This window comes from Hyperolius riggenbachi, chromosome 9 (genome assembly GCF_040937935.1).
Source record: "Hyperolius riggenbachi isolate aHypRig1 chromosome 9, aHypRig1.pri, whole genome shotgun sequence".
NCBI classification, from domain to species: Eukaryota; Metazoa; Chordata; class Amphibia; order Anura; family Hyperoliidae; genus Hyperolius; species Hyperolius riggenbachi.
The window spans coordinates 186,665,110-186,690,657 of NC_090654.1; the positions used below are offsets into that span (position 1 = coordinate 186,665,110).

Below are 25,548 nucleotides of genomic sequence, written 5' to 3' on the forward strand. Positions count from 1 at the left end.
CTCAGCCTGACATAACACCTAGGATCAAGCGGTAACCTGCTGCCAGAGGGGGAGGGGCCGAGATTGCGCCCGCACTGGCCGTGGCGCTGTACCTACACGTGTTTAACCCCTTTGTGGCCGGGCGGGGAGGAGGTGGGAATCCTGGCAGGGGGGGATGCCCGCGCCTCCTCCTCCCCCCTCTCATCACTTTCTTGTTACATTGTAGCGGAAAGAATGTCGGAGCGGCCCGAAGATGACGTCAGAGGGGAGCAGCGCAGAGCGGGGGCCCGGCAGCGGCGGCAGCAGCACGGGGACAGCTCGATGGCGGCCCTGCCCAGTCCCGGAGCCATGCTGGGCCAGCCCTGGGTCAGCTGGCTGGAAGCTGCCAGGATACAAGGCTGCGATGGTAAGTCCAGGGGGGATCCTACTGTGCTGCTTATTTGTGGAGAGTTGTCCCTGGAAACCAGAGTTGCCAAGTGCCCCTGATTTCCAGGGATTGCCCCAGCTTTCTTGAAATAGCTGCCATGTAATGCAGTTGAAAATCACTGACAGCTATCACCAGTGTTTTTTCTTTTTACAGCTTTGTCCCTGGAAATAGTTACCACCTGTCCCTGATTTCCAGGGACAGGCAAATGTCCCTGGAAATGCATTGCTGACAGCTATCAGTGATTTTTGTAGCTTCATCCTTGAAAATAGTAGCCACCTGTCTGTTTTTATTGGTTCCAGAATGCTTGAGATACAGCTATGAGAACATATGACTGACAACTAATGATGAGCTTAAAATTCAACTTTTTGTAAAGGTGTTCATCCATGGGAACTGGAATTAGTGGGTGATGAACCAGAAGGTTGTGCAGGGATGATCACATTTGTTTAGCTAATGTTTGTTACCTGACAGTTTATTTCTTCATGTTGTCATAAAAATAATTTGTTTTCAAATTCTGACAGGCTATATGCAAAGTTCTGGCTTCAGCCACTGCTTATTCCGATAATTGTTGAGCTAAAAAAAAGAAAAACTAAAGTCGACTTTTAGGTCACACCCCTACTGACAGCGATACCCAATTTTGCAGCTCTGTCCATTGAAATAGTTATTTCTTGTTCTTGGGTTTTCAGTGATCGCACAAGGTGGCTTGAGATACGTCCTTGGAAATACATTATTGTCAGCTAACCTTGACCTTGTACCCTTGTCCCTGGAAAAGTTATCTCACATCTTGATTTCCTGAGATGTGTCCTGGAAGTGCATTGATGAAGTCCTATCAATGAATTTTGCCGCTTTTTTCCCTGGAAAAAAGTTACCACTAGGGGCTATCAATGAATTGCAAATATTTCACACAAAAACTGGCATGGTACCTGCAAACAGGTAAGGACTATAAAGATGATCAATTTATTTAATTTTTTTTCTAAGCTGATGCAAATTTGGTTTCAGTTTATATGCAGCTAATCCACTTTTAGTCAGCATACAAATTGCAACGACATTTGCATCAGCTCAGAAGAATTTGCATTTCATCGATCATCTATGGTTATATCTTGTTTACAGGGACCATATCAGGCTTTGAATATGCATCATGGGAAATCCTCATTGGCTATTTTTTTTTTCCTGTTTTTGGGACAAAAGCATGTTTTGGAGATTGCTAAAACTGCAGCTTTGTCTCTGGAAGTATAGCTACTACCGGTCACCAAGTTTCATGGACTGTCCCAGGTTTGAAAATTAGTCCCCGGATAGAATAACTAGCTGTGTTTCTATTTTCCAGGGAAAGAGATTGCTCTGGTACCAGTTTTGATTGTACAATCACTGGCCAACCTTACCACCTCAGTGTAGCATGAGGGTCAACTTATTTTGAAGATAAGCAGATTCTGTAGGTAAGCTCTCATACTACATGGAAGTGGAAAAATTGGCCAATCATTGGGCAAACAAATTTGGATGTGTGTGCCAGGCGCTAGTTTGAACTCAGCTGGGGCAGCAGATAAAAGTCTGCCTTGGGTGCAAACGCATGTGTGGGGGATCCCCTCACGTTGCATAAAGATATGGCATGTTTTTTTTTTATTGTGCTACATTATGACCTGAGCAAGGTTGGAAATCACTGATGTAGCATATGACTAACAAAAACAAGTGCTAAGAAAGTGGAACAGTTGCTTAGAGAAACCAGTCAAAATCTGTTTCATTTTAAGGGACCATGAGAAGTGGCTAAAAAAAAAAGAAATCTGGACTCACCTGGGGCTTTTTCCAGCCCCAGTAGCCCACAAGGTCCTCCGGCATCCTCCTGGTCCCTTCCTTCTTGCTTCTGGCAGCTCTGGTAATGCGGCGACTTTGGCTGAAGTCTAGCGTGTGCGCCCCTGACACGTCATCACGCCGGTCGTCGTAAGCCTCCTGCGCTGGCGTGGTTCAGTCTTTAGAGAACCGCGCATGCATAGGAGGCTTACGGCGAACGGCATGATGTCACGCTGGGGACGCGCACGTGCGACTTCACCCGAAGTTGCTGCATTACCGGAGCCACCAGCAGGAGGAAGGAGGGAACCAGGAGGATGCTGGAGGAACTCTTGAGCTATAGGGGGCCTGGAGGAAGCACCAGGTAAGTCCAGATTTATTTATTTACTTTTATTTATTTTTTTTGCCACTCATCAGGGTCCCTTTAACGGATGAAGTCTTGTTGCTTTAAATTGTTGCATGTCTCCACCAATTTTCTCAGTACCCATCTTAATAAATCTGTGCCACAGTAGTGACCTTTTTTTAACTCTCTTCAAGAAGTTTTGGAGACTTTTCTTTTTCATTCTCCTTGAGATGCATAGGGGTTGATGCACAAACCTATGGTAATGTTGCTGTGTGCAAGCAGCACACCGCAAGATTATCGTTACCAGCAAGATCCACAGTACATTAGCTGCTTGTGTAACGCACGTTACCGTAGCAATGCTCACATTGCGTAACACGCAGTACAGTTCTGGCAGTAGTAATGGTTGTATTGCTGTGCACTACCTGTGCACAGCAATATTACCCATGGTTAGCACATCAATCCCCATAAGTTATCAGTTGTTCCTGGTTTTGCTGGAAATACGCAATTACCATTTGTTCTTATTGTGAATACTTTTCCCTAGAAGTGCATAGTTTACAAATGTCACTGATCCCATTGCTTTGTCTTATACAAAATAAGTCATTGTCAACTGTCCTTGATGCCTGGGGACATCACCAGGATGAGAGATGTTATTGGGAAAATTATTTCAGCCATCTTTTCTGCAAAGCCTTTTGCCCTGGACCTAAACTTCAAAAATTAAGCCAACGGTAAGGCTGGGTTCACAACGAGTCAGTTGCTGTCAGCTGTAATGCAGGGGATAACTAATAAGGGGTTTTCCATGTTCCCCCTATGGGTCTGTTTACATCTATGCATTATAACATAGATGTAAACTGACCCATAGGGAAACATGGAAAATTCCTTCTCATCAGTTGTCTGCTGTGTTATAGCCGACAGCAACTTCTTAAGTGTAAACCCAGCCCAAAAATTGCTTTCTCCTCCACCTTACCATTCTTTGGTATCACTTTGGTAGTAATAATCTCCCATTAAGTCGCTGTGGGTTCCCATTTCTACCTGCAGTACTGGGTAATGAGGTGCAGGCACACTCGCCCTCTGATGTCCACCACTGTCCTCTGCACCAATACAGAGATAAGGTCACATCAGGCTGAGGTGGGGCCATCGGTGCCAAAACGCTCCACCTTCCTTTACAAAAGATCTGTGAGGCATCTGATTTTCAGTATCCAGGAAATAAGATACAAGTTGCGTACACACATCCAATTTTGATTGGCCCATTTTAACCACTTCCATGTAGTATGAGAGCTTACCCACACAATTTGTTTATAGTACTGTATTCAACATCTGTTGGCCCTGATACTACACGGAGGTGGTAAAATTAAAACAAAGCATGATACTTAACTTTGCATACCTAGAACACTTGTCAATCAGAGCAGTTGTTCATCATCCTTTTGGTTGGCAATCTACTCTGCCACTGCCTCTTAAACAGTCCACCATGTTGGGTTTATTTTAACGTTTCCTTTTGTGGTTCCAGGCCACAGGATACCTCTTGCTCATTTTCCACCTCCCCTTTCCATAGGACAGTACTTTTCATGAAACAGACAAACAAACATGTCTGTACATGGATTGCTTACAAGCAAACAAATAGGCAAGTGTTTCAGATAACAAGAAACACTTGTATATTGGTTTCAGGCAACAAAGTTTCACATTTGCACATGGCTTACATCAAAGGTAAGGTTAGTGTTAAAGGATATGAGGCAAGGTAGAGAAGTTCGGTTTAACTGACCTCTGCCTTCTTCCAGCCCCCTGCAGTCTGTCAGGTCCCTCACTGTGGTTCCCCTTCACTCCAGTGTGCTGCTGCCCTCTTTGAAACATCTGCCTGGCCCAAGTTATGCGCCTTCTTGATCACGCTCCTGTGGCCGTTCTGCGCATGCACAGTTTTATGTCTTTTTTACAAACTGCACATGCGGGCCAAGCATGCACGGCTTGCTATTTTTTTGGGAGGGGGCAGCGGCACACTGGAGTGGATTGAAACCATTGAAAGGGACATGATAGACTGCATGGGGCTGGAAGAAGCCCCAGGTAAGTTAAACTGAAAGTTAAACTTTCCCTCTTCTCGTTTTTAGTTTAAGGTAGAGAAGGGTAGGACAATTGAGTATAAATCTATATATACACTTTAGATTTTCCCCAGACAAAACAATTGTTCATGAACTCTGGTGGAAATCTGGAATGTTTACGGGAGTTCCACAGGTGTCGTTGATTGGGCCACTAGATCCGTTTTGTTGGATCACTAATGACTACCTCCATTTCTCTTGCAGGAACTCTTGTTGGCTCTCCCTTCCTCTCGATAGAAGACAAAAGTCTGCTCAGCAGAAAGCAAAGCAGTGAGTCTTTACAGCAGTCATTTCAAAACCGTCACCCAGGATGATCTTAAATGATCGTTTCTGGCATAGCTGTAGTATAAATTTTACAAGGTGTAAAGGATACCTGAACTGAGAGAGATGTGGAGGCTGCCATATTTTTCCTTTTAAACAATACCAGTTGCCTGGCAGTCCTGCTTATCCTCAGCCTTTAATACTTTGTTATACACCCTTGAAAAATTGTGCTGATCAGATATTTCTTACTGAAGTCTGACTGGATTGGCTGCATGCTTATTTCAGGTTTGGGATTTAGATACTACTGATGCATGAGAGATCAGCAGGATGTCAGGCAACTGAAATTGTTTAAAATAAATATGGCATCCTCCATATCCCTTTCAGTCCAGGTGTCCTTTCAAGTAGGCCTGCATTATGCAACGTTTTTAATAGATTAGAAGTTCAGTTTGTTGAAAAAAATATCAGTTTCAACGAATATGTTCAAAAAGTAATGTCTATTTTAATCTATTTTGACTGAAAAGTTGATTGAGCATTGATCAGGGAAGGACGACATTGTGTTTATTTTGGATTTTTCTTAATCTATCTAGCACAGACGTAAGTGGCATATGATCATTGTCCGCAGATTCCTATATACATCAACTGGTCAGCTGTACATGTACATTGTTCAAAATGTACATGAACAATTTACTGTATATCTGACAATGCATCTGACCATAAAATGCCTGCAGAAACAAACCTTTTTCAGTCATTACCAATCGATCCTCAACAGAATTCAGTTTATGTACAGTAGATAACGATCTTGTCATTTTTACCACAATGTTCATTCGTAGATGGGGAGTGAATATTTGCCCATGTGTGCCAGCCCTAAAACCTAATTGCAAAGCAAAATACATTTTCCTGATAGTGTCAGTGGGCATTTGGCCCAGCAGTCCAACATATATGCATGCTCGGTCCCCCTGATCTGCCTGTGCTGTGGAGAGAAGAAGGGGAAAATGAACAGAAGTCTCTGGCCAGGGACAAAGCAGTCAGCTGCAAAATATTCACTCTGCCAACTGCTGTCTACCCTGAGTCATGTCAGGTGTTGCAGACTGAGTTTCCTGGAGAGACATCAGACTGAAATGATCATATGAATACACCTTACAGACTTGTCTCGAAACAATCCATCTTGATTGTTGCAGATGCTAATTTATTAATGGACACTGTACAGACATGTTGCTCAGCTAACTGCAGAGTAGAGTGTTCTGTTCCGTGGAGAAAGGAAGATGAGCAATGTGTTACTTGCTGCAGGATCTTCAAAGGAAGTTCCTGCATCATGAATAGATTTTGAGCAAGATGGATCTCTGAGGATTGCTGCACATTGTCTAGATCAGGGCGTCAAACTCCATCATGTAAGGGGCCAAAATCTAAAACCTAGTCTAAAGTCACTGGCCAAATTGTTTATTAAGATTTAACATTTATTGAACAGTCTCAAGCTGAGTGGCACAACTATAGTAAACTTGGGGAGCCAACTCCTCCCCCTTCTCCAGCTCCTCTCCCTTCTGCAGAGTAGCACAGTGGAGCACTGTAATATTTATCTGTGCCAGTGCTGTTTCGACAGACAATCTTCGAGATGAAATGTGGCCCAAGATAAGATGCTAGCCACGCCACACTGTGTGAGTGTTTGGATGCCAAAAGGGGGCCCCAAAATAATTTTGCTGAGGGGGTCCCATGGGTTGTTACTGCACCCCACCTCAAACTGACAATGTTTCAACCAGAAACTGTCATCGATCTGCTGCTCTGGTTGGGAAGGTAGTTTGCTGTCATTATTACTGCTTACAATGATGGACAGTTGGAGCTCTGGAGGACCACATACAATGGCAAGAAGGGCCACATTTGGCTGGAGGGCCTTGTGTTTGACACCTGTGGCCTAGACATTTTGCCAAGGAGAATCAGACGACCGTCTCAGCTGAGGAAAATGTAAAGTATGAGCGCAGCTTAGAGGAATATGGAGGTTGCCATATTTATTTGCCTTTTAAAGATAGACCGTTGCCTGGCTGTCCTGCTTGCCCTCTGCCTCTGATACTTTTAGCCATAAATCCTGAACAAGCACGCAGATCAGAAGGTTTTTTTTGTTTTGTCTGACTGGATTTGCTGCATGTTTGTTTCATGTGTATGATTCAGACACTGCTGATGCATGAAAGATCAGAAGGAGCCAGTCAACTGGTACTGTTTAAAAGGAAATAAATATGGCAGCCAAGTGCTTCTTACTTCAGTTATCCGTCGATGTGTGTAGAGCCCTTTGCTGACTGTTTCTCATGTTGGCCATACACACACAGATTTTGATGCATTATTTTTAAATTTAGAATTTATAAACTATTGCATGGCCAAGACAAGTTTGTGTGTTTTGGCCTGGGCACTGAATAAGAACATTTGGCACCATTTAAGGTGGACACACATGATGCACACACATTTTTTTGATAAATTATATATTTGTATGGGATAATCAGCAGGAAAATCGCAGGGTGGCTACAGATATCTTCATCCAGAATGCCTGCTTGCACTGGAGTCACCTGTACTGTCAAGGCCACAAAGGGGAAGTGGTAGGTGCTCTGCTGCACACGCTGCATCTGGAGGTGTGATTGGCCAGACTATAAATAGATTTGACATACAGTGCCATTTTGGTTGGCTAAAAAGAAATCTCTGTTTAGATTTGGGCACGTACTCTTTTTATAGATGAGTAATTCAGTAGAGATTAACAGACAGCAGAGAGTGAGAGTAACAGCCAGTTGGGTAGCATTCTTCAGAAGGACTTGAGCAGTGGCATCTTCCATATTAAAAAGCAATTGCAGATGGAAAAAATCATAATGAAATAGGTTGTGGTGTTTTTTTTTGTTTTTTAATATTTATTAATTAGTCATTGGTTGCCCTTTGTTAAATCTTTCCTCACCCTGTTTTACATTCTCACATTTATCGCAGGTAGTGACATTGTTAGTCCTGTCATGTGATCTCTGTGGAATGTTTGGTTACTGTTAGTTCCAAAGCCAGTACAAAACTACTTGGTTTCCCAGATTGCTTTGGGGGAGAAAAATTCTGCATAGCTAATTAACTTGGCCTGTGACATCACTGGGAGGACATGGCTAAATTCAATATACAGCAGTAGATATAGGAAGTGTTTCTGGTACGGAAACCAGGAAAATACTGTAAAAGTGTACCTTTTTAATAAACACTTTGAAATCCGAAAAATCTGTTAAACATGAAGACCCTCCCAACAAATGTTCAATTATGTTATTAATCAAACATAGATCAGAAAAGGTTGCTATTTAATGACTGAACATGGCGGGAGTGTTAGTGGAGAGTAGGGATGGTCAATGTGGTGCAAATAATTTCAAGTTGATGCAGGATTATACAGTTTTAAAATGGACCAATTCAATTTTACCTTAGCAGGATTTGATTGTTTTATTTTTAAGCTGCATACATTTACATACAAAATTTGCATAATGCTGTATCAACCAGGGTTGTGGAGTCGGTACAAAAATCTTCCGACTCCTTAGTTTATGAAATCTCTGACTCCAGGTACCCAAAATGACTCCGACTCCTTAGTCTGATACTTACCAGGGCTGTGGATTTTTGGACAAAAATCATCCGACTCCCAACTCCGACTCCTCAGTTTATGAAATCTACGACTCCGGGTACCCAAAATTGCTTCGACTCTCCGACTCCAACTCTGACTGCACAGCCCTGTTATCAACTCAAAATTAATTTCCTCTCATTGACCGTCCCTAGTCTAGAGCGGATGGGAGCAATGTTTAGTTTCATATCCTTATAGTGCATCAAGCAGTGCAAGGCTAGTGACAGTAGTGCAATCAATAACAGATACAACTTCTGGAATCTGTTCTAATATCACCTGGTTCAAGTTGGTATGCAGGTGTACAACAGTTAGCCAGATCTAAAAATGCATCACCACTTACTATCTTTAGTTTTTCTGTAAGACCTGTGACTGGCGTATCCTCAACTTTGTGCTGTTTCTTGAAAAAAATCACAAGGCAACATTTGTCTTATGATGTGTAAGATGGAAATGATATGGGATAGTGGGTAGAGTATGACCTGCAGTCCTGTAGATTTTGGGATTCTTTCACTTGTTCATTGGGACAGTGAACAGCACTTTTCGTTGATCTCATCAAAACTTCTGTAGTTAGGGCCTGTTTCCACTAATGCATAGCGTACGATTCGCATGTAATGTAATTAATAGGAATTTTGCCTGCGGTTTTCTATGTGAATTTTTGTATGTTTTCACGTAAATTTCAATTAATAAAGCACACGGGCATTGACATGGTTTAAAACGCATATTTAAAAAAAAAAATACACGAAGCTGCGTGCATTTTCATGTTAAAATACGCACACATACGCATGCAAATTTGTTTACGTGTCTTCCACACAAAAAAAATCGCAATGCAAATCTGATGCAGGCCCAGCATTGAAACTCCAGTGTGCAGGGGTGACTTGACCAATGCACTAATATTCTGTGAGAAAAGTTCGCATAAGGGTTCTGTTTATTTCTGAGTAGTTGATAGTATTTTTAAACTATAGCTAGTTTTACTTTGCTAACCTATCATCACCTATCTAATCCCTTCTAGATGTGGACGAATCTTTCAAAGAGATTGATAAGAAACGAGAAGCCATGAGACTCAGCAAGGAGGGTGAGTGATGGATGTTGTCATTAATGTGGTTACCTCTCTCCTGTGGAGTATAGCCACCTGTAGCATTCAGGAGTACCACATGTACCTCTGACCATATGGAGAGGAGATAGCAGAAGGACATTCATAGGTGAGGTGACCATTAAACAGTTTCTCCCCCCCCAGATGAGCATGTATTCTTGTATCACACAAGCATTTGTGTCAGTTTTGTGCGGGTTCCTTAGCAGCAATGTTTCCTGGACTTTATACGGTACATTTGCTGAAAAAGTCCTCATTGCGCCGAATGGACTTAGTAAAAGGAAGTTTGCCACCATTGGGGGTAAGCTTTAAGCTGCATTATCATGTTTACTTTGTGATGAAGGTTTTTGGTAATGTTTTCATACCTAACCTAATTAACATTAGCTGTAGTCTACTTCTTTAGCATGAGTTCAACTTTTTGTTTGTTTTCTACTCTTCAAAGGGCAACTGATGTGAAAGCAGCCATATTTATTTCCTTTTAACCAATACCGGTTGCCTGGCAGCCCTGCTGGTCTATTTGGCTGCAGAAGTGTCTGAATAACACCAAATTCAAGCATACAGCTAATGTCAGAACAGACAATAATGTCAGAGACACCTGATCTGCTGCATTCTTGTTCAGGGTCCATGACTAGAAGTATTAGAGGCAGATGATCAGAAGGATATCCAGGCAACTGATATTACTTAAAAGGAAATAAATATGGCAGCTTCCATATATCCCTCAGTTGTTCTTTAAGTTTAATATAGTCTGTGCTTCCCCTGAGGAGGATTAAGGGACAGGAATTCAGAGGCTCACACATAGACCGGGTGAGAATGTAATGTCACAGGGGCAGGCAGTCCCAATTTAATATCATTATTTTCAATTCTTAAGTGCCAACATATTCCGTTGCGCTGTACAATGTGAAAACCTACAACAATGGAGAGCATAGATACACAGGCAGTTTGAACATATTGTACAATCAGGACAACCAGTGACAAAAGCACAGTTATGTACAATTGACGTGTAGTTTGAAAAAACAATACTAATAGGATTTCATCTGATAAATTGCACAGAAGCAGAGGGGTGTCCCTATCGACCATAGAATTTAAATTTCTCCTTATACTGCATCGTTTCCTGTACAATTTGATTGTAAAAATCTGATCGAATGATTGCATCTGAGGAAAATATTGTATCATTAATGGGTACCAGTATTATTATAATATTGTATCATTGATGGGTACTAGTGTTGAGACCCATTAAAAATATGTGGGCAGTGCCATCTGGTAGATTTGTGCCCTTGAAGCGTTTGCTTTCAAAAGGTTTCAAGAATAACTATAATTTTATGGGCACTCCCATCCTTGAACATACAGGTAGTCCCCGACTTACGAACGCTTGACTTACGAACGACCCACCAATACGAACGGCATGAATTCTGTGTTTCCATGGGAACAAGTAAACATTTTTTTTCCCCAAATTGGACTTGTAGATTTTGAGAAAATCGATTTAAAAAAAAAAAAAAAATGGCTTTTAAACTTGTAAAAGCAGTTACAGAGGGCAGAGGTAACACAAAGGGGGACACTGGAGGCACAGAGGCGGTATAGGGGACAGAGATGGCACAATGTTCCGACTTAGATTTAGGTTAAGAATGAACCTACAGTCCCTATCTCTTTCGTTAACCGGGGACTACCTGTACTTGTTGCTTGAATTAAGGGGGGGAAAAAAATCTAGTAAAAACAGCAGTCACCTGGCCATGGCTGAGCAATGTAGTCTACCTCTTAAATTGTCCAATCTTTAGCCGACATGCCCACATTGCTGAAAGAGATGCAGTGTGTCTCCCTCTGCCAGGATGGAGGATCTCGCCTGGAAGTCTGGGAATGTAAAGGAGACTTTTAAGGCTTGTACACATGTAAGAAGAGATGCTGAAGAGAACTAAGCGATTATTGGGGGACAACCATGTACAGTGTGGTGTCATCTAAAATTATCACCAATTAATTAAAATATTTGGACCTTTTCCAAGTTTTTATGTACATTTGCCTCCCATCCATTAGCAGAAGATGAATTACCACATTGGCAGAAATATATAATGTCTAAATACCTTGTTGCAGAACTCCGAGTGCAAGTTACACGATATGTGTGCCTGTTTGCAAAGCTCTATCCTATTAGCACATTGTGAGTGTCCTTGATTTCCTCCTTCCACATTATGTGCTGCCATTTAACGCCATCTATTTGGCATTCTAGGGAAGGTGATGAGAGGTAACATAACTCAGGCTCTCTGTTTCCACAAAGGAAAATACTAACCAGCAAGCTCATGGTGAACCAGAACTTATTGGAGTGTGTAAGGGGCTACAATGGTCCAAAAAGCCTTTGGGTGTTTCAAGTCCTACTCCGTAGAGCCACATTAATCCATGCCATGCACTGATGAAGCGCAAGCAGGCCGAAACAGTCTGTATGCATGTTGGATTATTTTGGCTCTGAATTAACAAACTGACACATATTGCATTCCAACAGATCTGGAGGTGTGTTTAGCTTCTAAGGGCAACAATGGTTGATTTGCATATTTTTAGCAGTGATGCACTGGGAGACATCTCAAGCTCATTCTAACCTGAAGTATCACAAATACTTTTTGATTTAAGAAAGCAAACTTTTGTTTTCCACAAAGGGAAATAAACCTCTGTGTAGACCTATAGCTAGGAGGGAAATGAGGTTTCCAGCCTGCTTTTTCAGCTGCTTTTCAAATGGTAGGTAGGTGTCAGAGAGCAAACTAGAGAAGATGACTGCCCCACTTTTCAGACATATGCAGTATCTGATTAAAACAATGCCCTATAGTATAACACTGCTGGTTTTCAGCCTAGACATACTGAAATCTGTTAATTTTGATTTCTGTGACTGAAAAGACTCAAGTTAGTGGTTTGTTTGTTTTTTTTCTTATTTCATGCAAACATCTCAGTATATCAATGTACTTTAGTGGGCAAAGCGTGGAGGTGGCTTTTATGTGGTTATCGGAGTTCTTGGCATTGGACTTTAATGTCTCGGCGGTGGATTTTAACACTTGGTTAATATGAATTGCGTTATCTGGAAAGTTGCTGTCACAGTTAAACTTGTGTCCAGTAAGGTTTCTTGATTGTAGCATGAGACTGCAGGCAGCTGACGCCTTGTGAGAGAACAGGTACATAAGCGGTACGTCACACAGGCAAACTGCAGAGAAGACTCCGGTCTTTCCAGAGGCTGGCTGAGGTCACGTTCTCTAAATTGCAACATAGTCTGTGACGTCTGCTAACTTGTATCCTGGACCAGCTGGAGAATTACAGTTTAGCACAGCTATTCCAGGATGATTGTCCTCCTCCAGAAGATTTGGCTACTATAGTATCTTGTTGCAGTTTCTGACATCTTTAGGTTGATTTACTGCTTTTGACTTGTACAAGAAATTGATGTAAATAATCAAAACAAACCTGACCACAAGCAGTGAGCTGCCAATAATTCCAAGTTGATGTAGGTCTATGCAGCTTGAAAATGGTCCTGTCAGCTGCAGGGCTGAGGAGTCAGAAATTTTGGGTACCTGGAGTCTGAGTCGGTGGTTTCAATAAACTGAGTCAGATGATTTTTGAACCAAATCCATAGCCTTTGTAAAAATTAGACGTCTGAGTCGAGGAGTCGGAGCAATTTTGGGTACCTGGAGTCGGAGGTTACATAAACTGAAGAGTCTGAGTTGGATGGTTTTTGTACCGTCTCCACAGTCCTGGTCAGATGCAGCAGCTGTAGGACCAACCTGCTCAATTTGATTAGTCCCTTGCATAGATTAACATAAAAATCCCATTGACTGAGAATAGTTGGCATCTCCCTGACCATGCTGTATGGAAATCTAGTTGCTTGCTGTAGTGCTGAGAAAAGTCATGTGATCAACTTAACATCCATTGAATACAGTGAAATCGGAAAGGGCAGGACTTTGATCTTAGAAAACAAAACAACTAAATGTTGCCCGTGGAAGAACTAATAAGGGCATGTAAATGTGCTGTACACAACAAACCTACAAGGATAAATCGTACACAATTAAATGGATTTTGCACTGAAGTGCTAAATATTTTTAAACGTCATACCATTTCATTTTGAAAATCCATTAAAAATCAATGAGGCAAGAATGTACACGATCACACAATGAGACAAGAGTAATGTACTCTCAGTAACCTCGAAAATGATCAAGACGTGACTATATTTATAGCTCTGTGTCTGTTACAGATAGAAGTGTGATTGAAACACATACGTAGTGGTATGATAGTAAACATGCAAAGGACTTCACAATATTGTACTAATAAGTTTAATTGGTTTCCCAGAATATTGGGCTTAGACTATGGTAAGGAGTAGGACATTAAATTATGACTATGGTAGGGATTACATTGTGAGCTTCTCTGAGGGACATGACTATGGACTCTGTAAAGTGCTATGGAAAATGTTGGTGCTATATAAAAATAATCATGTAGTGTGTTTGTTGTAACTGATCGTATTGACACATTCAGCTCAGTAAGCACAGTGGGGTGGTGGTGGTGGTGGCAATGATGAGTTTTTAATTAGTAAGTCTCTTGGGTTATCTAATAAGAGCACAAGACCAGCTATGACTGGAAGTTATTAAGCTGTTTGTAAAGCATATCTTTAGATGGGTGTTTTGATATTACAATGATCTAGTAATAGTAGTATCTTCAGGTTAAGGTTAAAATGAGTTGCGTGTTTGGGTAGGATTTTTTCTAATGAAGGCCCATTGGCCTGTGTTGACCATAATGCAAGTCTCATTTGTCAAACTGTTAAAGGACAACTTAAGTGAGAGGGATGTGGAGGCTGCCATATTTATTTCCTTTTGAGCAATACCAGTTGCCTGGCTATCCTGCTGATCTTCTGCCTCTCAAGGTGCGTACACATGTCAGATAAAAGTCTTTGGAAAATGAAAGATCACAGACCAATTTTACCCCCTTCCATGTAGTATGAGAGCCATACTCTACACAGTCTATTCTATGGAGCTGAACTCCCCATCAGATAAAAATCTTTGCAAGATGCTGCACACAAAGATGCTGTACACATGCAACAGATCAGTATCTGCAAAAGATCAATCCCTGCAAAAGATCCATTCCTGCAAAATGCATTCCTAGTCTATGACATCTGCAGATCCTCATACACACCTTGTTGAATGGACATTCATCTGCAGATCAGACAATTATCTGCCGATCTGAAGATCCAACCTGGTGGATCTGATCCACAGATAATTGTCCGTGAAACAAGGTGTGTATGAGATCTGCAGATATCATAGACTATGAATGCAGTTTGCAGGAACGGATCTTTTGCAGGAACAGATCTTTTGCAGATACTGATCTGTTGCACGTGTACAGCATCTTTGTGTGCAGCATTTTGCAAAGATTTTTTTCTGATGTGGAGTTCAGCTCCATAGAAAAGACTGTGTAGAGTATGACTCTCATACTACATGAAAGGGGGTAAAATTGGTCTGTGATCTTTCATTTTCCAAAGACTTTTATCTGACGTGTGTACCCACCCTAACACTCTTAGCCATAGACCCTGAACAAGCATGCAGCAGATCAGGTGTTTCTGACATTATTGTCAGATCTGTCAATATTAGCTGCATGCTTGATTCTGGTGTGATTCAGACACTGCTGCAGCCAAATAGGTCAGTAGGGCTGCCAGGCAACTGGTGGTGTTTAACAAGAAATAAATATGACAGCCTCCGTATTTTTCTCACTTCATTTGTCCTTTAATGGTGAAGGAAATTATGTGCTTCCTGTTTGCAGGGCAGTGCATTTTGTTTACCTTCGTTTAGGGGGCAGTGGCGAGCTTTCTCTTGCAATACTTCATGCAGGGTGAAACATGGATGTGTATCCCGCTCACAGAAATATATCGGTTGGGTGAGACCACCAGGAACCTAGGGGTTGCATGAGGACATTAAAGGATACCCGAAGTGACATGAGATACAGATAGACCTATCTCATATGTACAGTGCCTATCTCACAAATAACTATGCTGTGTTCCTTTTTTTCTTTCTCTGCCTGAAAGAGTTAAATATCAGGTATGTAAGTGGCTGACTCAGTCCTGACTCAGACAGGAAGTGACTAGTGTGACCCTCACTGATAAGAAATTCCCCTTTTTATCTCTTGCTCTCAGAAGCCATTTTCTGCTAGGAACTTATTTTATAGTTGGAATTTCTTATCAGTGAGGGTCACACTGTAGTCACTTCCTGTCTGAGTCAGGACTTGCATACCTGATATTTAACTCTTTCAGGCAGAGAAAGAAAAAAAGGAACACAGCATAGTTATTTGTGTGCTAGGCACTGTACATACCCATGTCTATCTCATCATGTAACTTGTCACTTCGTGTATCCTTTAACCACTTCCCGACCTCCTAACGCACAGAGGCGGCCGGGAAGTGGACCCCGCAAGGACCAGCTCATGCCCAAAGGCGGCGGTCCTTGTAAGGGCATGGGCGGAGTGATCGCGTCATCCGTGACGCGATCCTCCGCCGGCGCCTGTCACCGCTCACCCGCCACAACATCCCGCCGGCCATACGGAAGCGGATGTTAACCCCGCGATCGCCGCATACAAAGTGTATAATACACTTTGTAATGTTTACAAAGTGTATTATACAGGCTGCCTCCTGCCCTGGTGGTCCCAATGTCCGAGGGACCACCAGGGCAGGCTGCAGCCACCCTATGTCGCACCCAAGCACACTGATTTCTCCCCCCCCCCCCCCCCCTGCCCCAGATCGCCCACAGCACCCCTCAGACCCCCCTGCCCAACCCCCAGACCCCTGTTTGCACCCAATCACCCCCCTAATCACCCATCAATCACTCCCTGTCACTATCTGTAAACGCTATTTTTTTTATTCCCCCCCCCCCCCCCCCCCCCGCCCCCTCCTGATCACCCCCCCATCCCTCAGATTCTCCCCAGACCCCCCCTCCCTGTGTACTGTATGCATCTATCCCCCTGATCACCTGTCAATCACCCCCTGTCACTGCCACCCATCAATCAGCCCCTAACCTGCCCCTTGCGGGCACCCAATCACCCGCCTACACGTCTCAGATTGCCCTAAGACCCCCCCCCTTATCAATTCGCCAATGCATTAGTTACATCTGTTCTTCCTTGTAATAACCCACTGATCACCTGTCAATCACCCATCAATCACCCCCTGTCACTGCCACCCATCAATCACCCCCTGGCACTGCCACCCATCAATCACCCCCTGTCACTGCCACTCATCAATCAGCCCCTAACCTGCCCCTTGCGGGCAATCTGATCACCCACCCACACCAATAGTTCGCCCGCAGATCCGACGTCAGATCACCTCCCAAGTGCAGTGTTTATATCTGTTCTCTATCCTAAACACCCACTAATTACCCATCAATCACCCCCTGTCACTGCTACCTATCAGATTAGACCCCTATCTGCCCCTAGGGCACTCAATCACCCGCCCACACCCTCAGAATGCCCTCAGGCCCCAGCCCTGATCACCTCGCCAGTGCATTGCTTGCATCTATTCCCCCCTCTAATCACACCTTGAGATACCCATCAATCACCTCCTGTCACCCCCTAGCACACCTACCCATCAGATCAGGCCCTAATTTGCCCCGTGTGGGCTCCTGATCACTCGGCCAAACCCTCAGATCCCCCTCAGACCCCCTTCCGATCACCTCCCCAGTGCATTGATTGCATCTATTTTCCCCTCTAACCACCCCCTGAGACACCCATCAATCACTTCCGGTCACCCCCCTAGCACTCCTATCCATCAGATCAGGCCCAATACAACCTGTCATCTAAAAGGCCATCCTGCATATGACCGGTTCCACAAAATTCGCCTCCTCATAGGCCACCTGTCATCAAAATTTGCAGATGCTTATACCCCTGAACAGTCATTTTTAGACATTTGGTTTCCAGACTACTCACGGTTTTGGGCCCGTAAAATGCCAGGGCGGTATAGGAACCCCACAAACTGACCCCATTTTAGAAAAAAGACACCCCAATGTATTCTGTTAGGTGTATGACGAGTTCATAGAAGATTTTATTTTTTGTCAAAAGTTAGCGGAAATTGATTTTTTTTTTTTCACAAAGTGTCATTTTTCACTAACTTGTGACAAAAAATAAAATCTTCTATGAACTCGCCATACACCTAACGGAATACCTTGGGGTGTCTTCTTTCTAAAATGGGGTCACTTGTGGGGTTCCTATACTGCCCTGGCATTTTAGGGGCCCTAAACCGTGAGGAGTAGTCTAGAAAACAAATGCCTCAAAATGACCTGTGATTAGGACGTTGGGCCCCTTAGCGCACCTAGGCTGCAAAAAAGTGTCACACGTGGTATCGCCGTACTCAGGAGAAGTAGTATAATGTGTTTTGGGGTGTATTTTTACACATACCCATGCTGGGTGGGAGAAATCTCTCTGTAAATGGACAATTGTGTGTAAAAAAAAATCAAACAATTGTCATTTACAGAGATATTTCTCCCACCCAGCATGGGTATGTGTAAAATTACACCCCAAAACACATTATACTACTTCTCCTGAGTACGGCGGTACCACATATGTGGCACTTTTTTACACCCTAAGTACGCTAAGGGGCCCAAAGTCCAATGAGTACCTTTAGGATTTCACAGGTCATTTTGCGACATTTGGTTTCAAGACTACTCCTCACGGTTTAGGGCCCCTAAAATGCCAGGGCAGTATAGGAACCCCACAAATGACCCCATTCTAGAAAGAAGACACCCAAACATATTCCGTTAGGAGTATGGTGAGTTCATAGAAGATTTTATTTTTAGTCACAAGTTAGCGGAAATTGATTTTTATTGGTTTTTTTCACAAAGTGTCATTTTCCGCTAACTTGTGACGAAAAATAAAATCTTCTATGAACTCACCGTACTACTAACGGAATACCTTGGGGTGTCTTCTTTCTAAAATGGGGTCATTTGTGGGGTTCCTATACTGTCCTGGCATTTTAGGGGCCCTAAACCGTGAGGAGTAGTCTTGAAACGAAATTTCTCAAAATGACCTGTGAAATCCTAAAGGTACTCATTGGACTTTGGGCCCCTTAGCGCAGTTAGGGTGCAAAAAAGTGCCACACATGTGGTATCGCTGTACTCAGGAGAAGTAGTATAATGTGTTTTGGGGTGTATTTGTACACATACCTATGCTGAGTGGGAGAAAGATCTCTGTAAATGGACAATTGTGTGTAAAAAAAAAAATTAAAAAATTGTCATTTACAGAGGTATTTCTCCCACCCAGCATCGGTATGTGTAAAAATACACCCCAAAACACATTATACTACTTCTCCTGAGTACGGCAATACCACATGTGTGGCACTTTTTTGCAGCCTAACTGCGCTAAGGGGCCCAAAGTCCAATGAGCACCTTTAGGCTTTACAGGGGTGCTTACAAATTAGCACCCCCCCAAAATGCGAGGACAGTAAACACACCCCACAAATGACCCCATTTTGGAAAGTAGACACTTCAAGGTATTCAGAGAGGGGCATGGTGAGTCCGTGGCAGATTTCATTTTTTTTTTTGTCGCAAGTTAGAAGAAATGGAAACTTTTTTTTTTTTTTTTTTTTTTTTTTTTTTGTCACAAAGTGTCATTTCCGCTTACTTGTGACAAAAATTAATATCTTCTATGAACTCACTATGCCTCTCAGTGAATACTTTGGGATGTCTTCTTTCCAAAATGGGGTCATTTGGGGGGTATTTATACTATCCTGGAATTCTAGCCCCTCATGAAACCTGTCAGGTGGTCAGAAAAGTCATAGATGCTTGAAAATAGGAAAATTCACTTTTTGCACCATAGTTTGTAAACGCTATAACTTTTACACAAACAAATAAATATACACTGAATGGGGTTTTTTTTTATCAAAAACATGTTTGTCCACATTTTTCGCGCTGCATGTATACAGAAATTTTTACTTTATTTGAAAAATGTCAGCACAGAAAGTTAAAAAAATCATTTTTTTGCCAAAATTCATGTCTTTTTTGATGAATATAATAAAAAGTAAAAATCGCAGGAGCAATCAAATAGCACCAAAAGAAAGCTTTATTAGTGACAAGAAAAGGAGCCAAAATTCATTTAGGTGGTAGGTTGTATGAGCGAGCAATAAACCGTGAAAGCTGCAGTGGTCTGAATGGAAAAAAAGTGGCCGGTCCTTAAGGGGGGTAAAGCCCACGGTCCTCAAGTGGTTAAATCTATTTTGCTTCCACAGCCTGTGTGCACAGCCCTTTGTCGGGACTCTTCATGTTATTTTTCATTAGACAGCTATGGCCAATGTGGTCCAGATAGAAGATCAGCATACATTCAGGGAATTTTTTTTCTTTTAGCTTTAAGGATTTTTTACACTGCACTGGAACAGGTATGGGGATCAGGATACTCAAGTGAATAGTACAACCTGATATGAAGTGGTTCAGAAAGTTTCATAGCCGACAATACTTTTTACAGGCAGGAAAACTGTGCTTTTTTTTTTTTTTTTTTTTTTTTGTGTGACATAAAAAAATTGCAGTTAATATCCAATAAATAGGTGTGTGTTTTTTTTTTTTTTTTTTTTATTATGGGGCAGGTTCTGATTTGTTGGCTACCTCCTTTAATTGTTAAAAAGGTCTCTGTACTGACCACAGGAATGGTAAAATGTTGGTGACCTCAGATAAATGGGGGAGGTACTTGCAATTCTTTCCCTTAGACCCCCATTTCTCCATCCTTGTTGGTATCATGGTGTTCTTTAGCCTGGTAATCTGCGCTGTGGGCCCGGAGCTGACTTAGATGCAGTGCCAGCCATTTCCACCCGAGTGACATTAATCCCACCCATCTTCCCCTCTTATGAGGAGGCTGGGCTTGCAACTGAAAAAGATTCTTTTGAGCAGCTGAATGATGGGGTCAGGAGCGGTTTAAGCAGGTACCCCTGCAGTAATAACAAAGATGAAGTAAGTATCTTACAGATATGTATTACTAATCAGAAGTTTTAAGTATGCATGGACACAAGAACACACCTGTCCATGCACACCACAACCCCTGCCTCTGCCTCCTGCGCCCATGCGGTGGGCAGGCTTTGGTGTGCACGCGCAGGCTTTGGGCAACAGTCACATGCACTTTTTAGGCACAGAGGCTCTGCTGTGGATGTGTTGTGTGATTCTTTTGAAAATTGCAGGTTTACTGGTTATACAGATTCTAAATACCTGGTACACACTATGCAATTTTCACTCCAGATCCTATTCAAGCACGATATCTGATCAATATTCATATCTGACATTAGTCAGATGCATAGGAAAGGTAGTGTACACATGCAATTTTTTTTTTCAAATTTCGACACTTTCAAATTGGATATTGACCGAAAATGAATGTAGAGGAAAAATATTACCAAAATGCGATATGCACACGGAACGATGTCTGATGTTTAGATCAATATTTTCCAGTCTGTCCAATCAGCTACCATTCAAGAAAGAGGTAGGTTTTGAGCATCAGAAGTAGGATCTGTGAAAATGAAAATTGCATAGTATATACTAGGCCTTAACTCTACCTGGGCCACCAGTAAATTTGCAGATTCCCACTTTTCTGGTGACTACAAGGTCCTTTTAATGGTGCTAGTGTCTTTATACCTTTCTTATATACTGTATGTGGCAGGCTTGAAGTAAATCTGAAGTGAAAAATTCACTTCAGGTTTTATACATGCCTACATAAAGGTAAGTCTATGGAAACCTTCGAGTCTTCCCGATGAAGTTACTCGTTCTTCTGGGTCTTTGGCACTCCTTGGGCAACCTTCAGTACTACTTGAGTACCCAAGTAGTTCCAGAGAGGAGCAGGTGGGGGTTTAAGCCCATGGTCCTCATTAAAGCGCGTACTGCGCACATATGAATTTCGGACTTGCGCATATACAGTACAGGTGCGTACTGTATATGCGCAAGTCCGAAATTCATATGTGCGCAGTACGCGCCTTAATGAGGACCATGGGCTTAAACCCCCCTGAAGACCAGGCCATTTTTTTACAAAATGGGCCACTGCAGCTTTAAGGCCTCACTGCAGGGCGGCACTACTCAGCACACAAGTGATTTTTCGTCCCCTCCCCCCCCACACACACACACACCCCTTTCTCCCCACCAACAGAGATGTCTGTTGGTGGGGTCTGATCGCTTCCCCAATGTGTTTTTTTTTTTTTTTAATACAAATATTTTTTTTTAAATAAATGTTCCTGTTTTTGTTACTTTATTTTTTATTCCCCCTCCCTCCCTATGACAGCCGATCACTGTGAAGTCTCCCAGGGGGTCCCCAGTACAGCGCTGCCATAGATGGTGTGCACCATAGATGGCAGTGCTGTATGGCTATAAAAGATGGCAGTTTCGCCATCTAACAGCCTCCTAGCGGCGATTGCGGCTGGGAGGCTGATGGCGGAGCTCCGTCATTCATGCAGAGGTGTGCGTGCATCGGCGTGTGATCTCCTGCAAATTCCTGCCCCAGGACTTGACACCAATTGGCGTTAGGTGGTCCTGGTGCTGCCGCCTTGATCTCGCCCACTGGCATTAGGCGGTCTTTAGGTAGTTAAAACTATTTGCTGATGCAAGCAGTTTGGAGGGCTGCAAGAGGAGTGCTGACAAGCTATTTGACCTGGCAGGTTGAAGAGCTTCAACTGGGGACTGTAGTCTAGGAAGGCTCTATAGAATCCAAAACCTTCAAGTATGTATCAAACCTGAAGTGAATTTTTAACTTCATATACCCTTTAAAGGGGCACTATGGTGAAAAACTGTAAGGGCCCTTTTCCACCAGCGCGTTTGCGGTGGCTGAATCGCAAAAACGCAAACCGCTAGCGATTTTACAATCGCTACGGTTTGCTTTTTAACATAGGAACCGCGGTAGGTCATTTCCACTACCGCAATTCGTTTTTGCCGGGAACGCGAACGCGCGGCGGAGCGATATTTGCCGCGATTTTGCTATGCAGTGCATAGCATAGCAAAATCGCGGCCGCGAACGTCGGGGAATCGCCGGTAATTGCGATTCAGCAATCGCTAGCGTTCAGCGTAAACGCTAGCGATTGCTAGTGGAAAAGGGCCCTTACACTTAAAGGACAGGTGAGGTGACATGTGACATGATAAGATAGACATGCGTATGTATAGTGCCAAGCACCCAAATAACTAGTCTGTGGTCCTTATTATTAATTTTTTTTTTTTTCTTCTCTTGTCGGACTGGGTCAGACTCTATAGCGTAACCCTCACTGGTAAGTAATTACAGCCATAAAATACTTTCCTGTCAGGCTTCTGAGAGCAGACATAAAAAGGGCCAATAATTCATAGATTTGAGCTCTGGCATTCTTAAGTTTTAGGAGGAAGAGAATACCGTATATACTCGCAAGCAAGCCGACCCGCATGTAAGCCGACCCCCCCACTTTTACCCCAAAAAAAGGGAAAAAATGATTGACCCTCATGTAAGCCGGGGGTAGGAAACGCTGGCCGCGTGATCCCCCCAGTATGTCCCAGTATAGCTAGTATAGTGCCCAGTATAGGTAGGTAGTGCTCAGTATAGCTAGTAAAATGCCCCAGTATAGCTAGTATAGTGCTCAGTATAGCTAGTATAGTGCTCAGTATAGCTAGTATAGTGCTCAGTATAGCCAGTATAGTGCTCAGTATAGCCAGTATAGTGCTCAGTATAGCCAGTATAGTGCTCAGTATAGCTAGTATAGTGCTCAGTATAGCTAGTAAAGTGCCCCAGTTTAGCTAGTATAGTGCCCCATTATAGCTAGTATAGTGCCCCATTATAGCTAGTATAGTGCCCCATTATAGCTAGTATAGTGCCCCATTATAGCTAGTATAGTGCCCCATTATAGCTAGTATAGTGCCCCATTATAGCTAGTATAGTGCCCCATATAGCTAGCATAGTGCCCCATATAGCTAGCATAGTGCCCCAGTATGGGTGGGTAGGTGCTGTCCCTCCCCGCGGCTGCCGCTGCTATTACCTTAAGCGGCGCCGCTTCCTCTATCCCCGTCCTCCTCCGGTAAGTAACTCATTCACAGCAGCGCGCCTCTCGCTGCTGTGATGACGAGGAAACCATAGAGAGCGGCTTCCTGTAGCGGCGATGCCGTTACTATGGGAACCGCTCTCTATGGTTTCCTGCGTCATCACAGCAGCGGGGGGCGCGCTGCTGTGAATGAGTTACTTACCGGAGGAGGACGGGGATAGAGGAAGCGGCGCCGCTTAAGGTAATAGCAGCGGCAGCCGCGGGGGGAGCGGGGAGGGACAGCACCTATCCACCCATGACTCGCAAGCAAGCCGACCCCCCAACTTTTGGCCCACTTTTGGGGGGTCAAAAATTCGGCTTGCTTGCGAGTATATACGGTAGATACAATTGTTTTTCTCATAAGTTTCGTCTTGGATATCCTTTAAAATTCATAGGTACACCTACCATGGTACGGCAACAGGGTCTGGTGCATACTCCTTGCTGGGCTGTAGGCACATCTCTGGGATTCCCGTCTGCCTGCACATGCTTGCCACACTGCGCTCCCGCCATGCACACTGCCTGCGTTGCCCATTGACTTGCATTACTGCATGATCCATGCAGTAAGCATAGTTCATGCGGTAAAGCACTGCAGCTTTTGCTACAGCATTGCAGCGATTTTGTATACTTATGTCAAGCCACGGGACATCGTGTGAGCTGTGCAAGTCTCTATACACTTGCATGTCCCTTGTGGGGGGAAAGACTTCCGCAGTGCGCAAGGGGTCTCAATTTTTTACTTCCCATGTAGCTGTTATGAACAGTATGTCGTTTTGAACTTCTTACCAACAGGTTTTGAACTTGTCCATCACCTCATGGGTGTTAGAATTTAATTGGCATTTTTGTATAGGGTTTTGCAAAGAGTGCTTTCTGAAACCATTAAAAGAAACCATGATAATCCCACATGAGGAGATGGACTAATCCAAAACCTGTCAGAGCTGGCAGATTGTAATATATATTGTAAGTGACAGCTACACAAGAAGTTAAACATTTATGGTGTGAGAAAAAATACCCTTGTTACAATATGTATCGCAACCACCTGCCGCACTTTGAACATCGCTTTAGGTGGTGCATTGCCGTTATGCAGCACCACAATGCACCATTGTAAACGAGGCCTTAGGGTTGGTTCAGATAGGCATCTGAACCAGTAGCCTGGCGTCTTGCTCATGTGCTTTTATGCTAGCGAACAGAAAAGCATTTGTCAACCTTCGGCAGAGTTTCCCATCATTTGGCAAATGCATCACATTTTGCCCCCACAGGTAGACAGGGAATCGCTGCTGTTAGCTGATAAAATGGGAAACTACAGGATTGAGCACAGCATTTGTGCAAACATGGTAAAAGCCCATTCATTGGTTTGCTGGAAGTGTTACTGTGGCCATTTACACACCACAAAAGATTTGCATCCACTGAGTAATATCTCCCCAGCTTAGCTTGTTTCACACCTTCTGTTTGTGCTTTCAGTATCAAGTCTCAGACTTTCTCCAACTTCTGCTGCACTCACAAGGTTTCAGGATGGCTAATCCCTGCTAAGATGGAGCCTGACATGACTGAGCACATGTCGGAAATGAGATGGTTACACACCATCCGCTTCTCTGCAAGTCTGGCTCTGGGACTGCAGTCCTATCGCCAAGCATCATCAGAGGGGCTGGCTGATTGTTTGTTTACTTATTCAGACTTTTGACTTATTCTTTATTTTTTTGGTTTTTATTTTTTTTTACGTTTTGGAGTAACTGGTTTTATGCATTTCCTTTTTCTTATTCATGACTAAGGTGGCCATACACTGATAGATTTGCAGCAGATTCGACCATCAGATAGATTTCTGTCAGATGCCTGTCAAGTCGAATCTGACAGGAATGTATCTGATGTGTACCACACACTAGGAACAGATTTCCAATAGATTTCAGAATGAAATCTATTGAAAATCTGTCTAAATGCATTATTGCACCATTAGATCCAATGCAACTCTATGGGCCATCCATCTGCTGCCAGCAGCAGATCGACCTAGATTTTCCATCCTGTCG

The 25,548-nt window shown here is 43.2% G+C and overlaps 1 protein-coding gene across 3 annotated transcripts in view; it reads left to right on the forward strand.

Moving 5' to 3' along the window:
- Positions 1 to 25,548, forward strand: part of ATXN7 (ataxin 7) — a 167,181-nt gene that overhangs the window by 45,838 nt on the left and 95,795 nt on the right. Inside the window, exons 1-4 of one of the 3 annotated variants that reach the window (XM_068253792.1) lie at positions 1 to 31; positions 206 to 385; positions 4,814 to 4,879; positions 9,484 to 9,546. The exon at positions 1 to 31 is cut by the window's left edge and continues 112 nt beyond it. In XM_068253792.1, the coding sequence (XP_068109893.1) occupies positions 214 to 385; positions 4,814 to 4,879; positions 9,484 to 9,546 (301 nt within the window). In that variant the 5' untranslated portion in view covers positions 1 to 31; positions 206 to 213. The remainder of the gene's footprint in view (positions 32 to 205; positions 386 to 4,813; positions 4,880 to 9,483; positions 9,547 to 25,548) is intronic. The other 2 variants (XM_068253791.1, XM_068253793.1) reach the window with 2 other exon arrangements.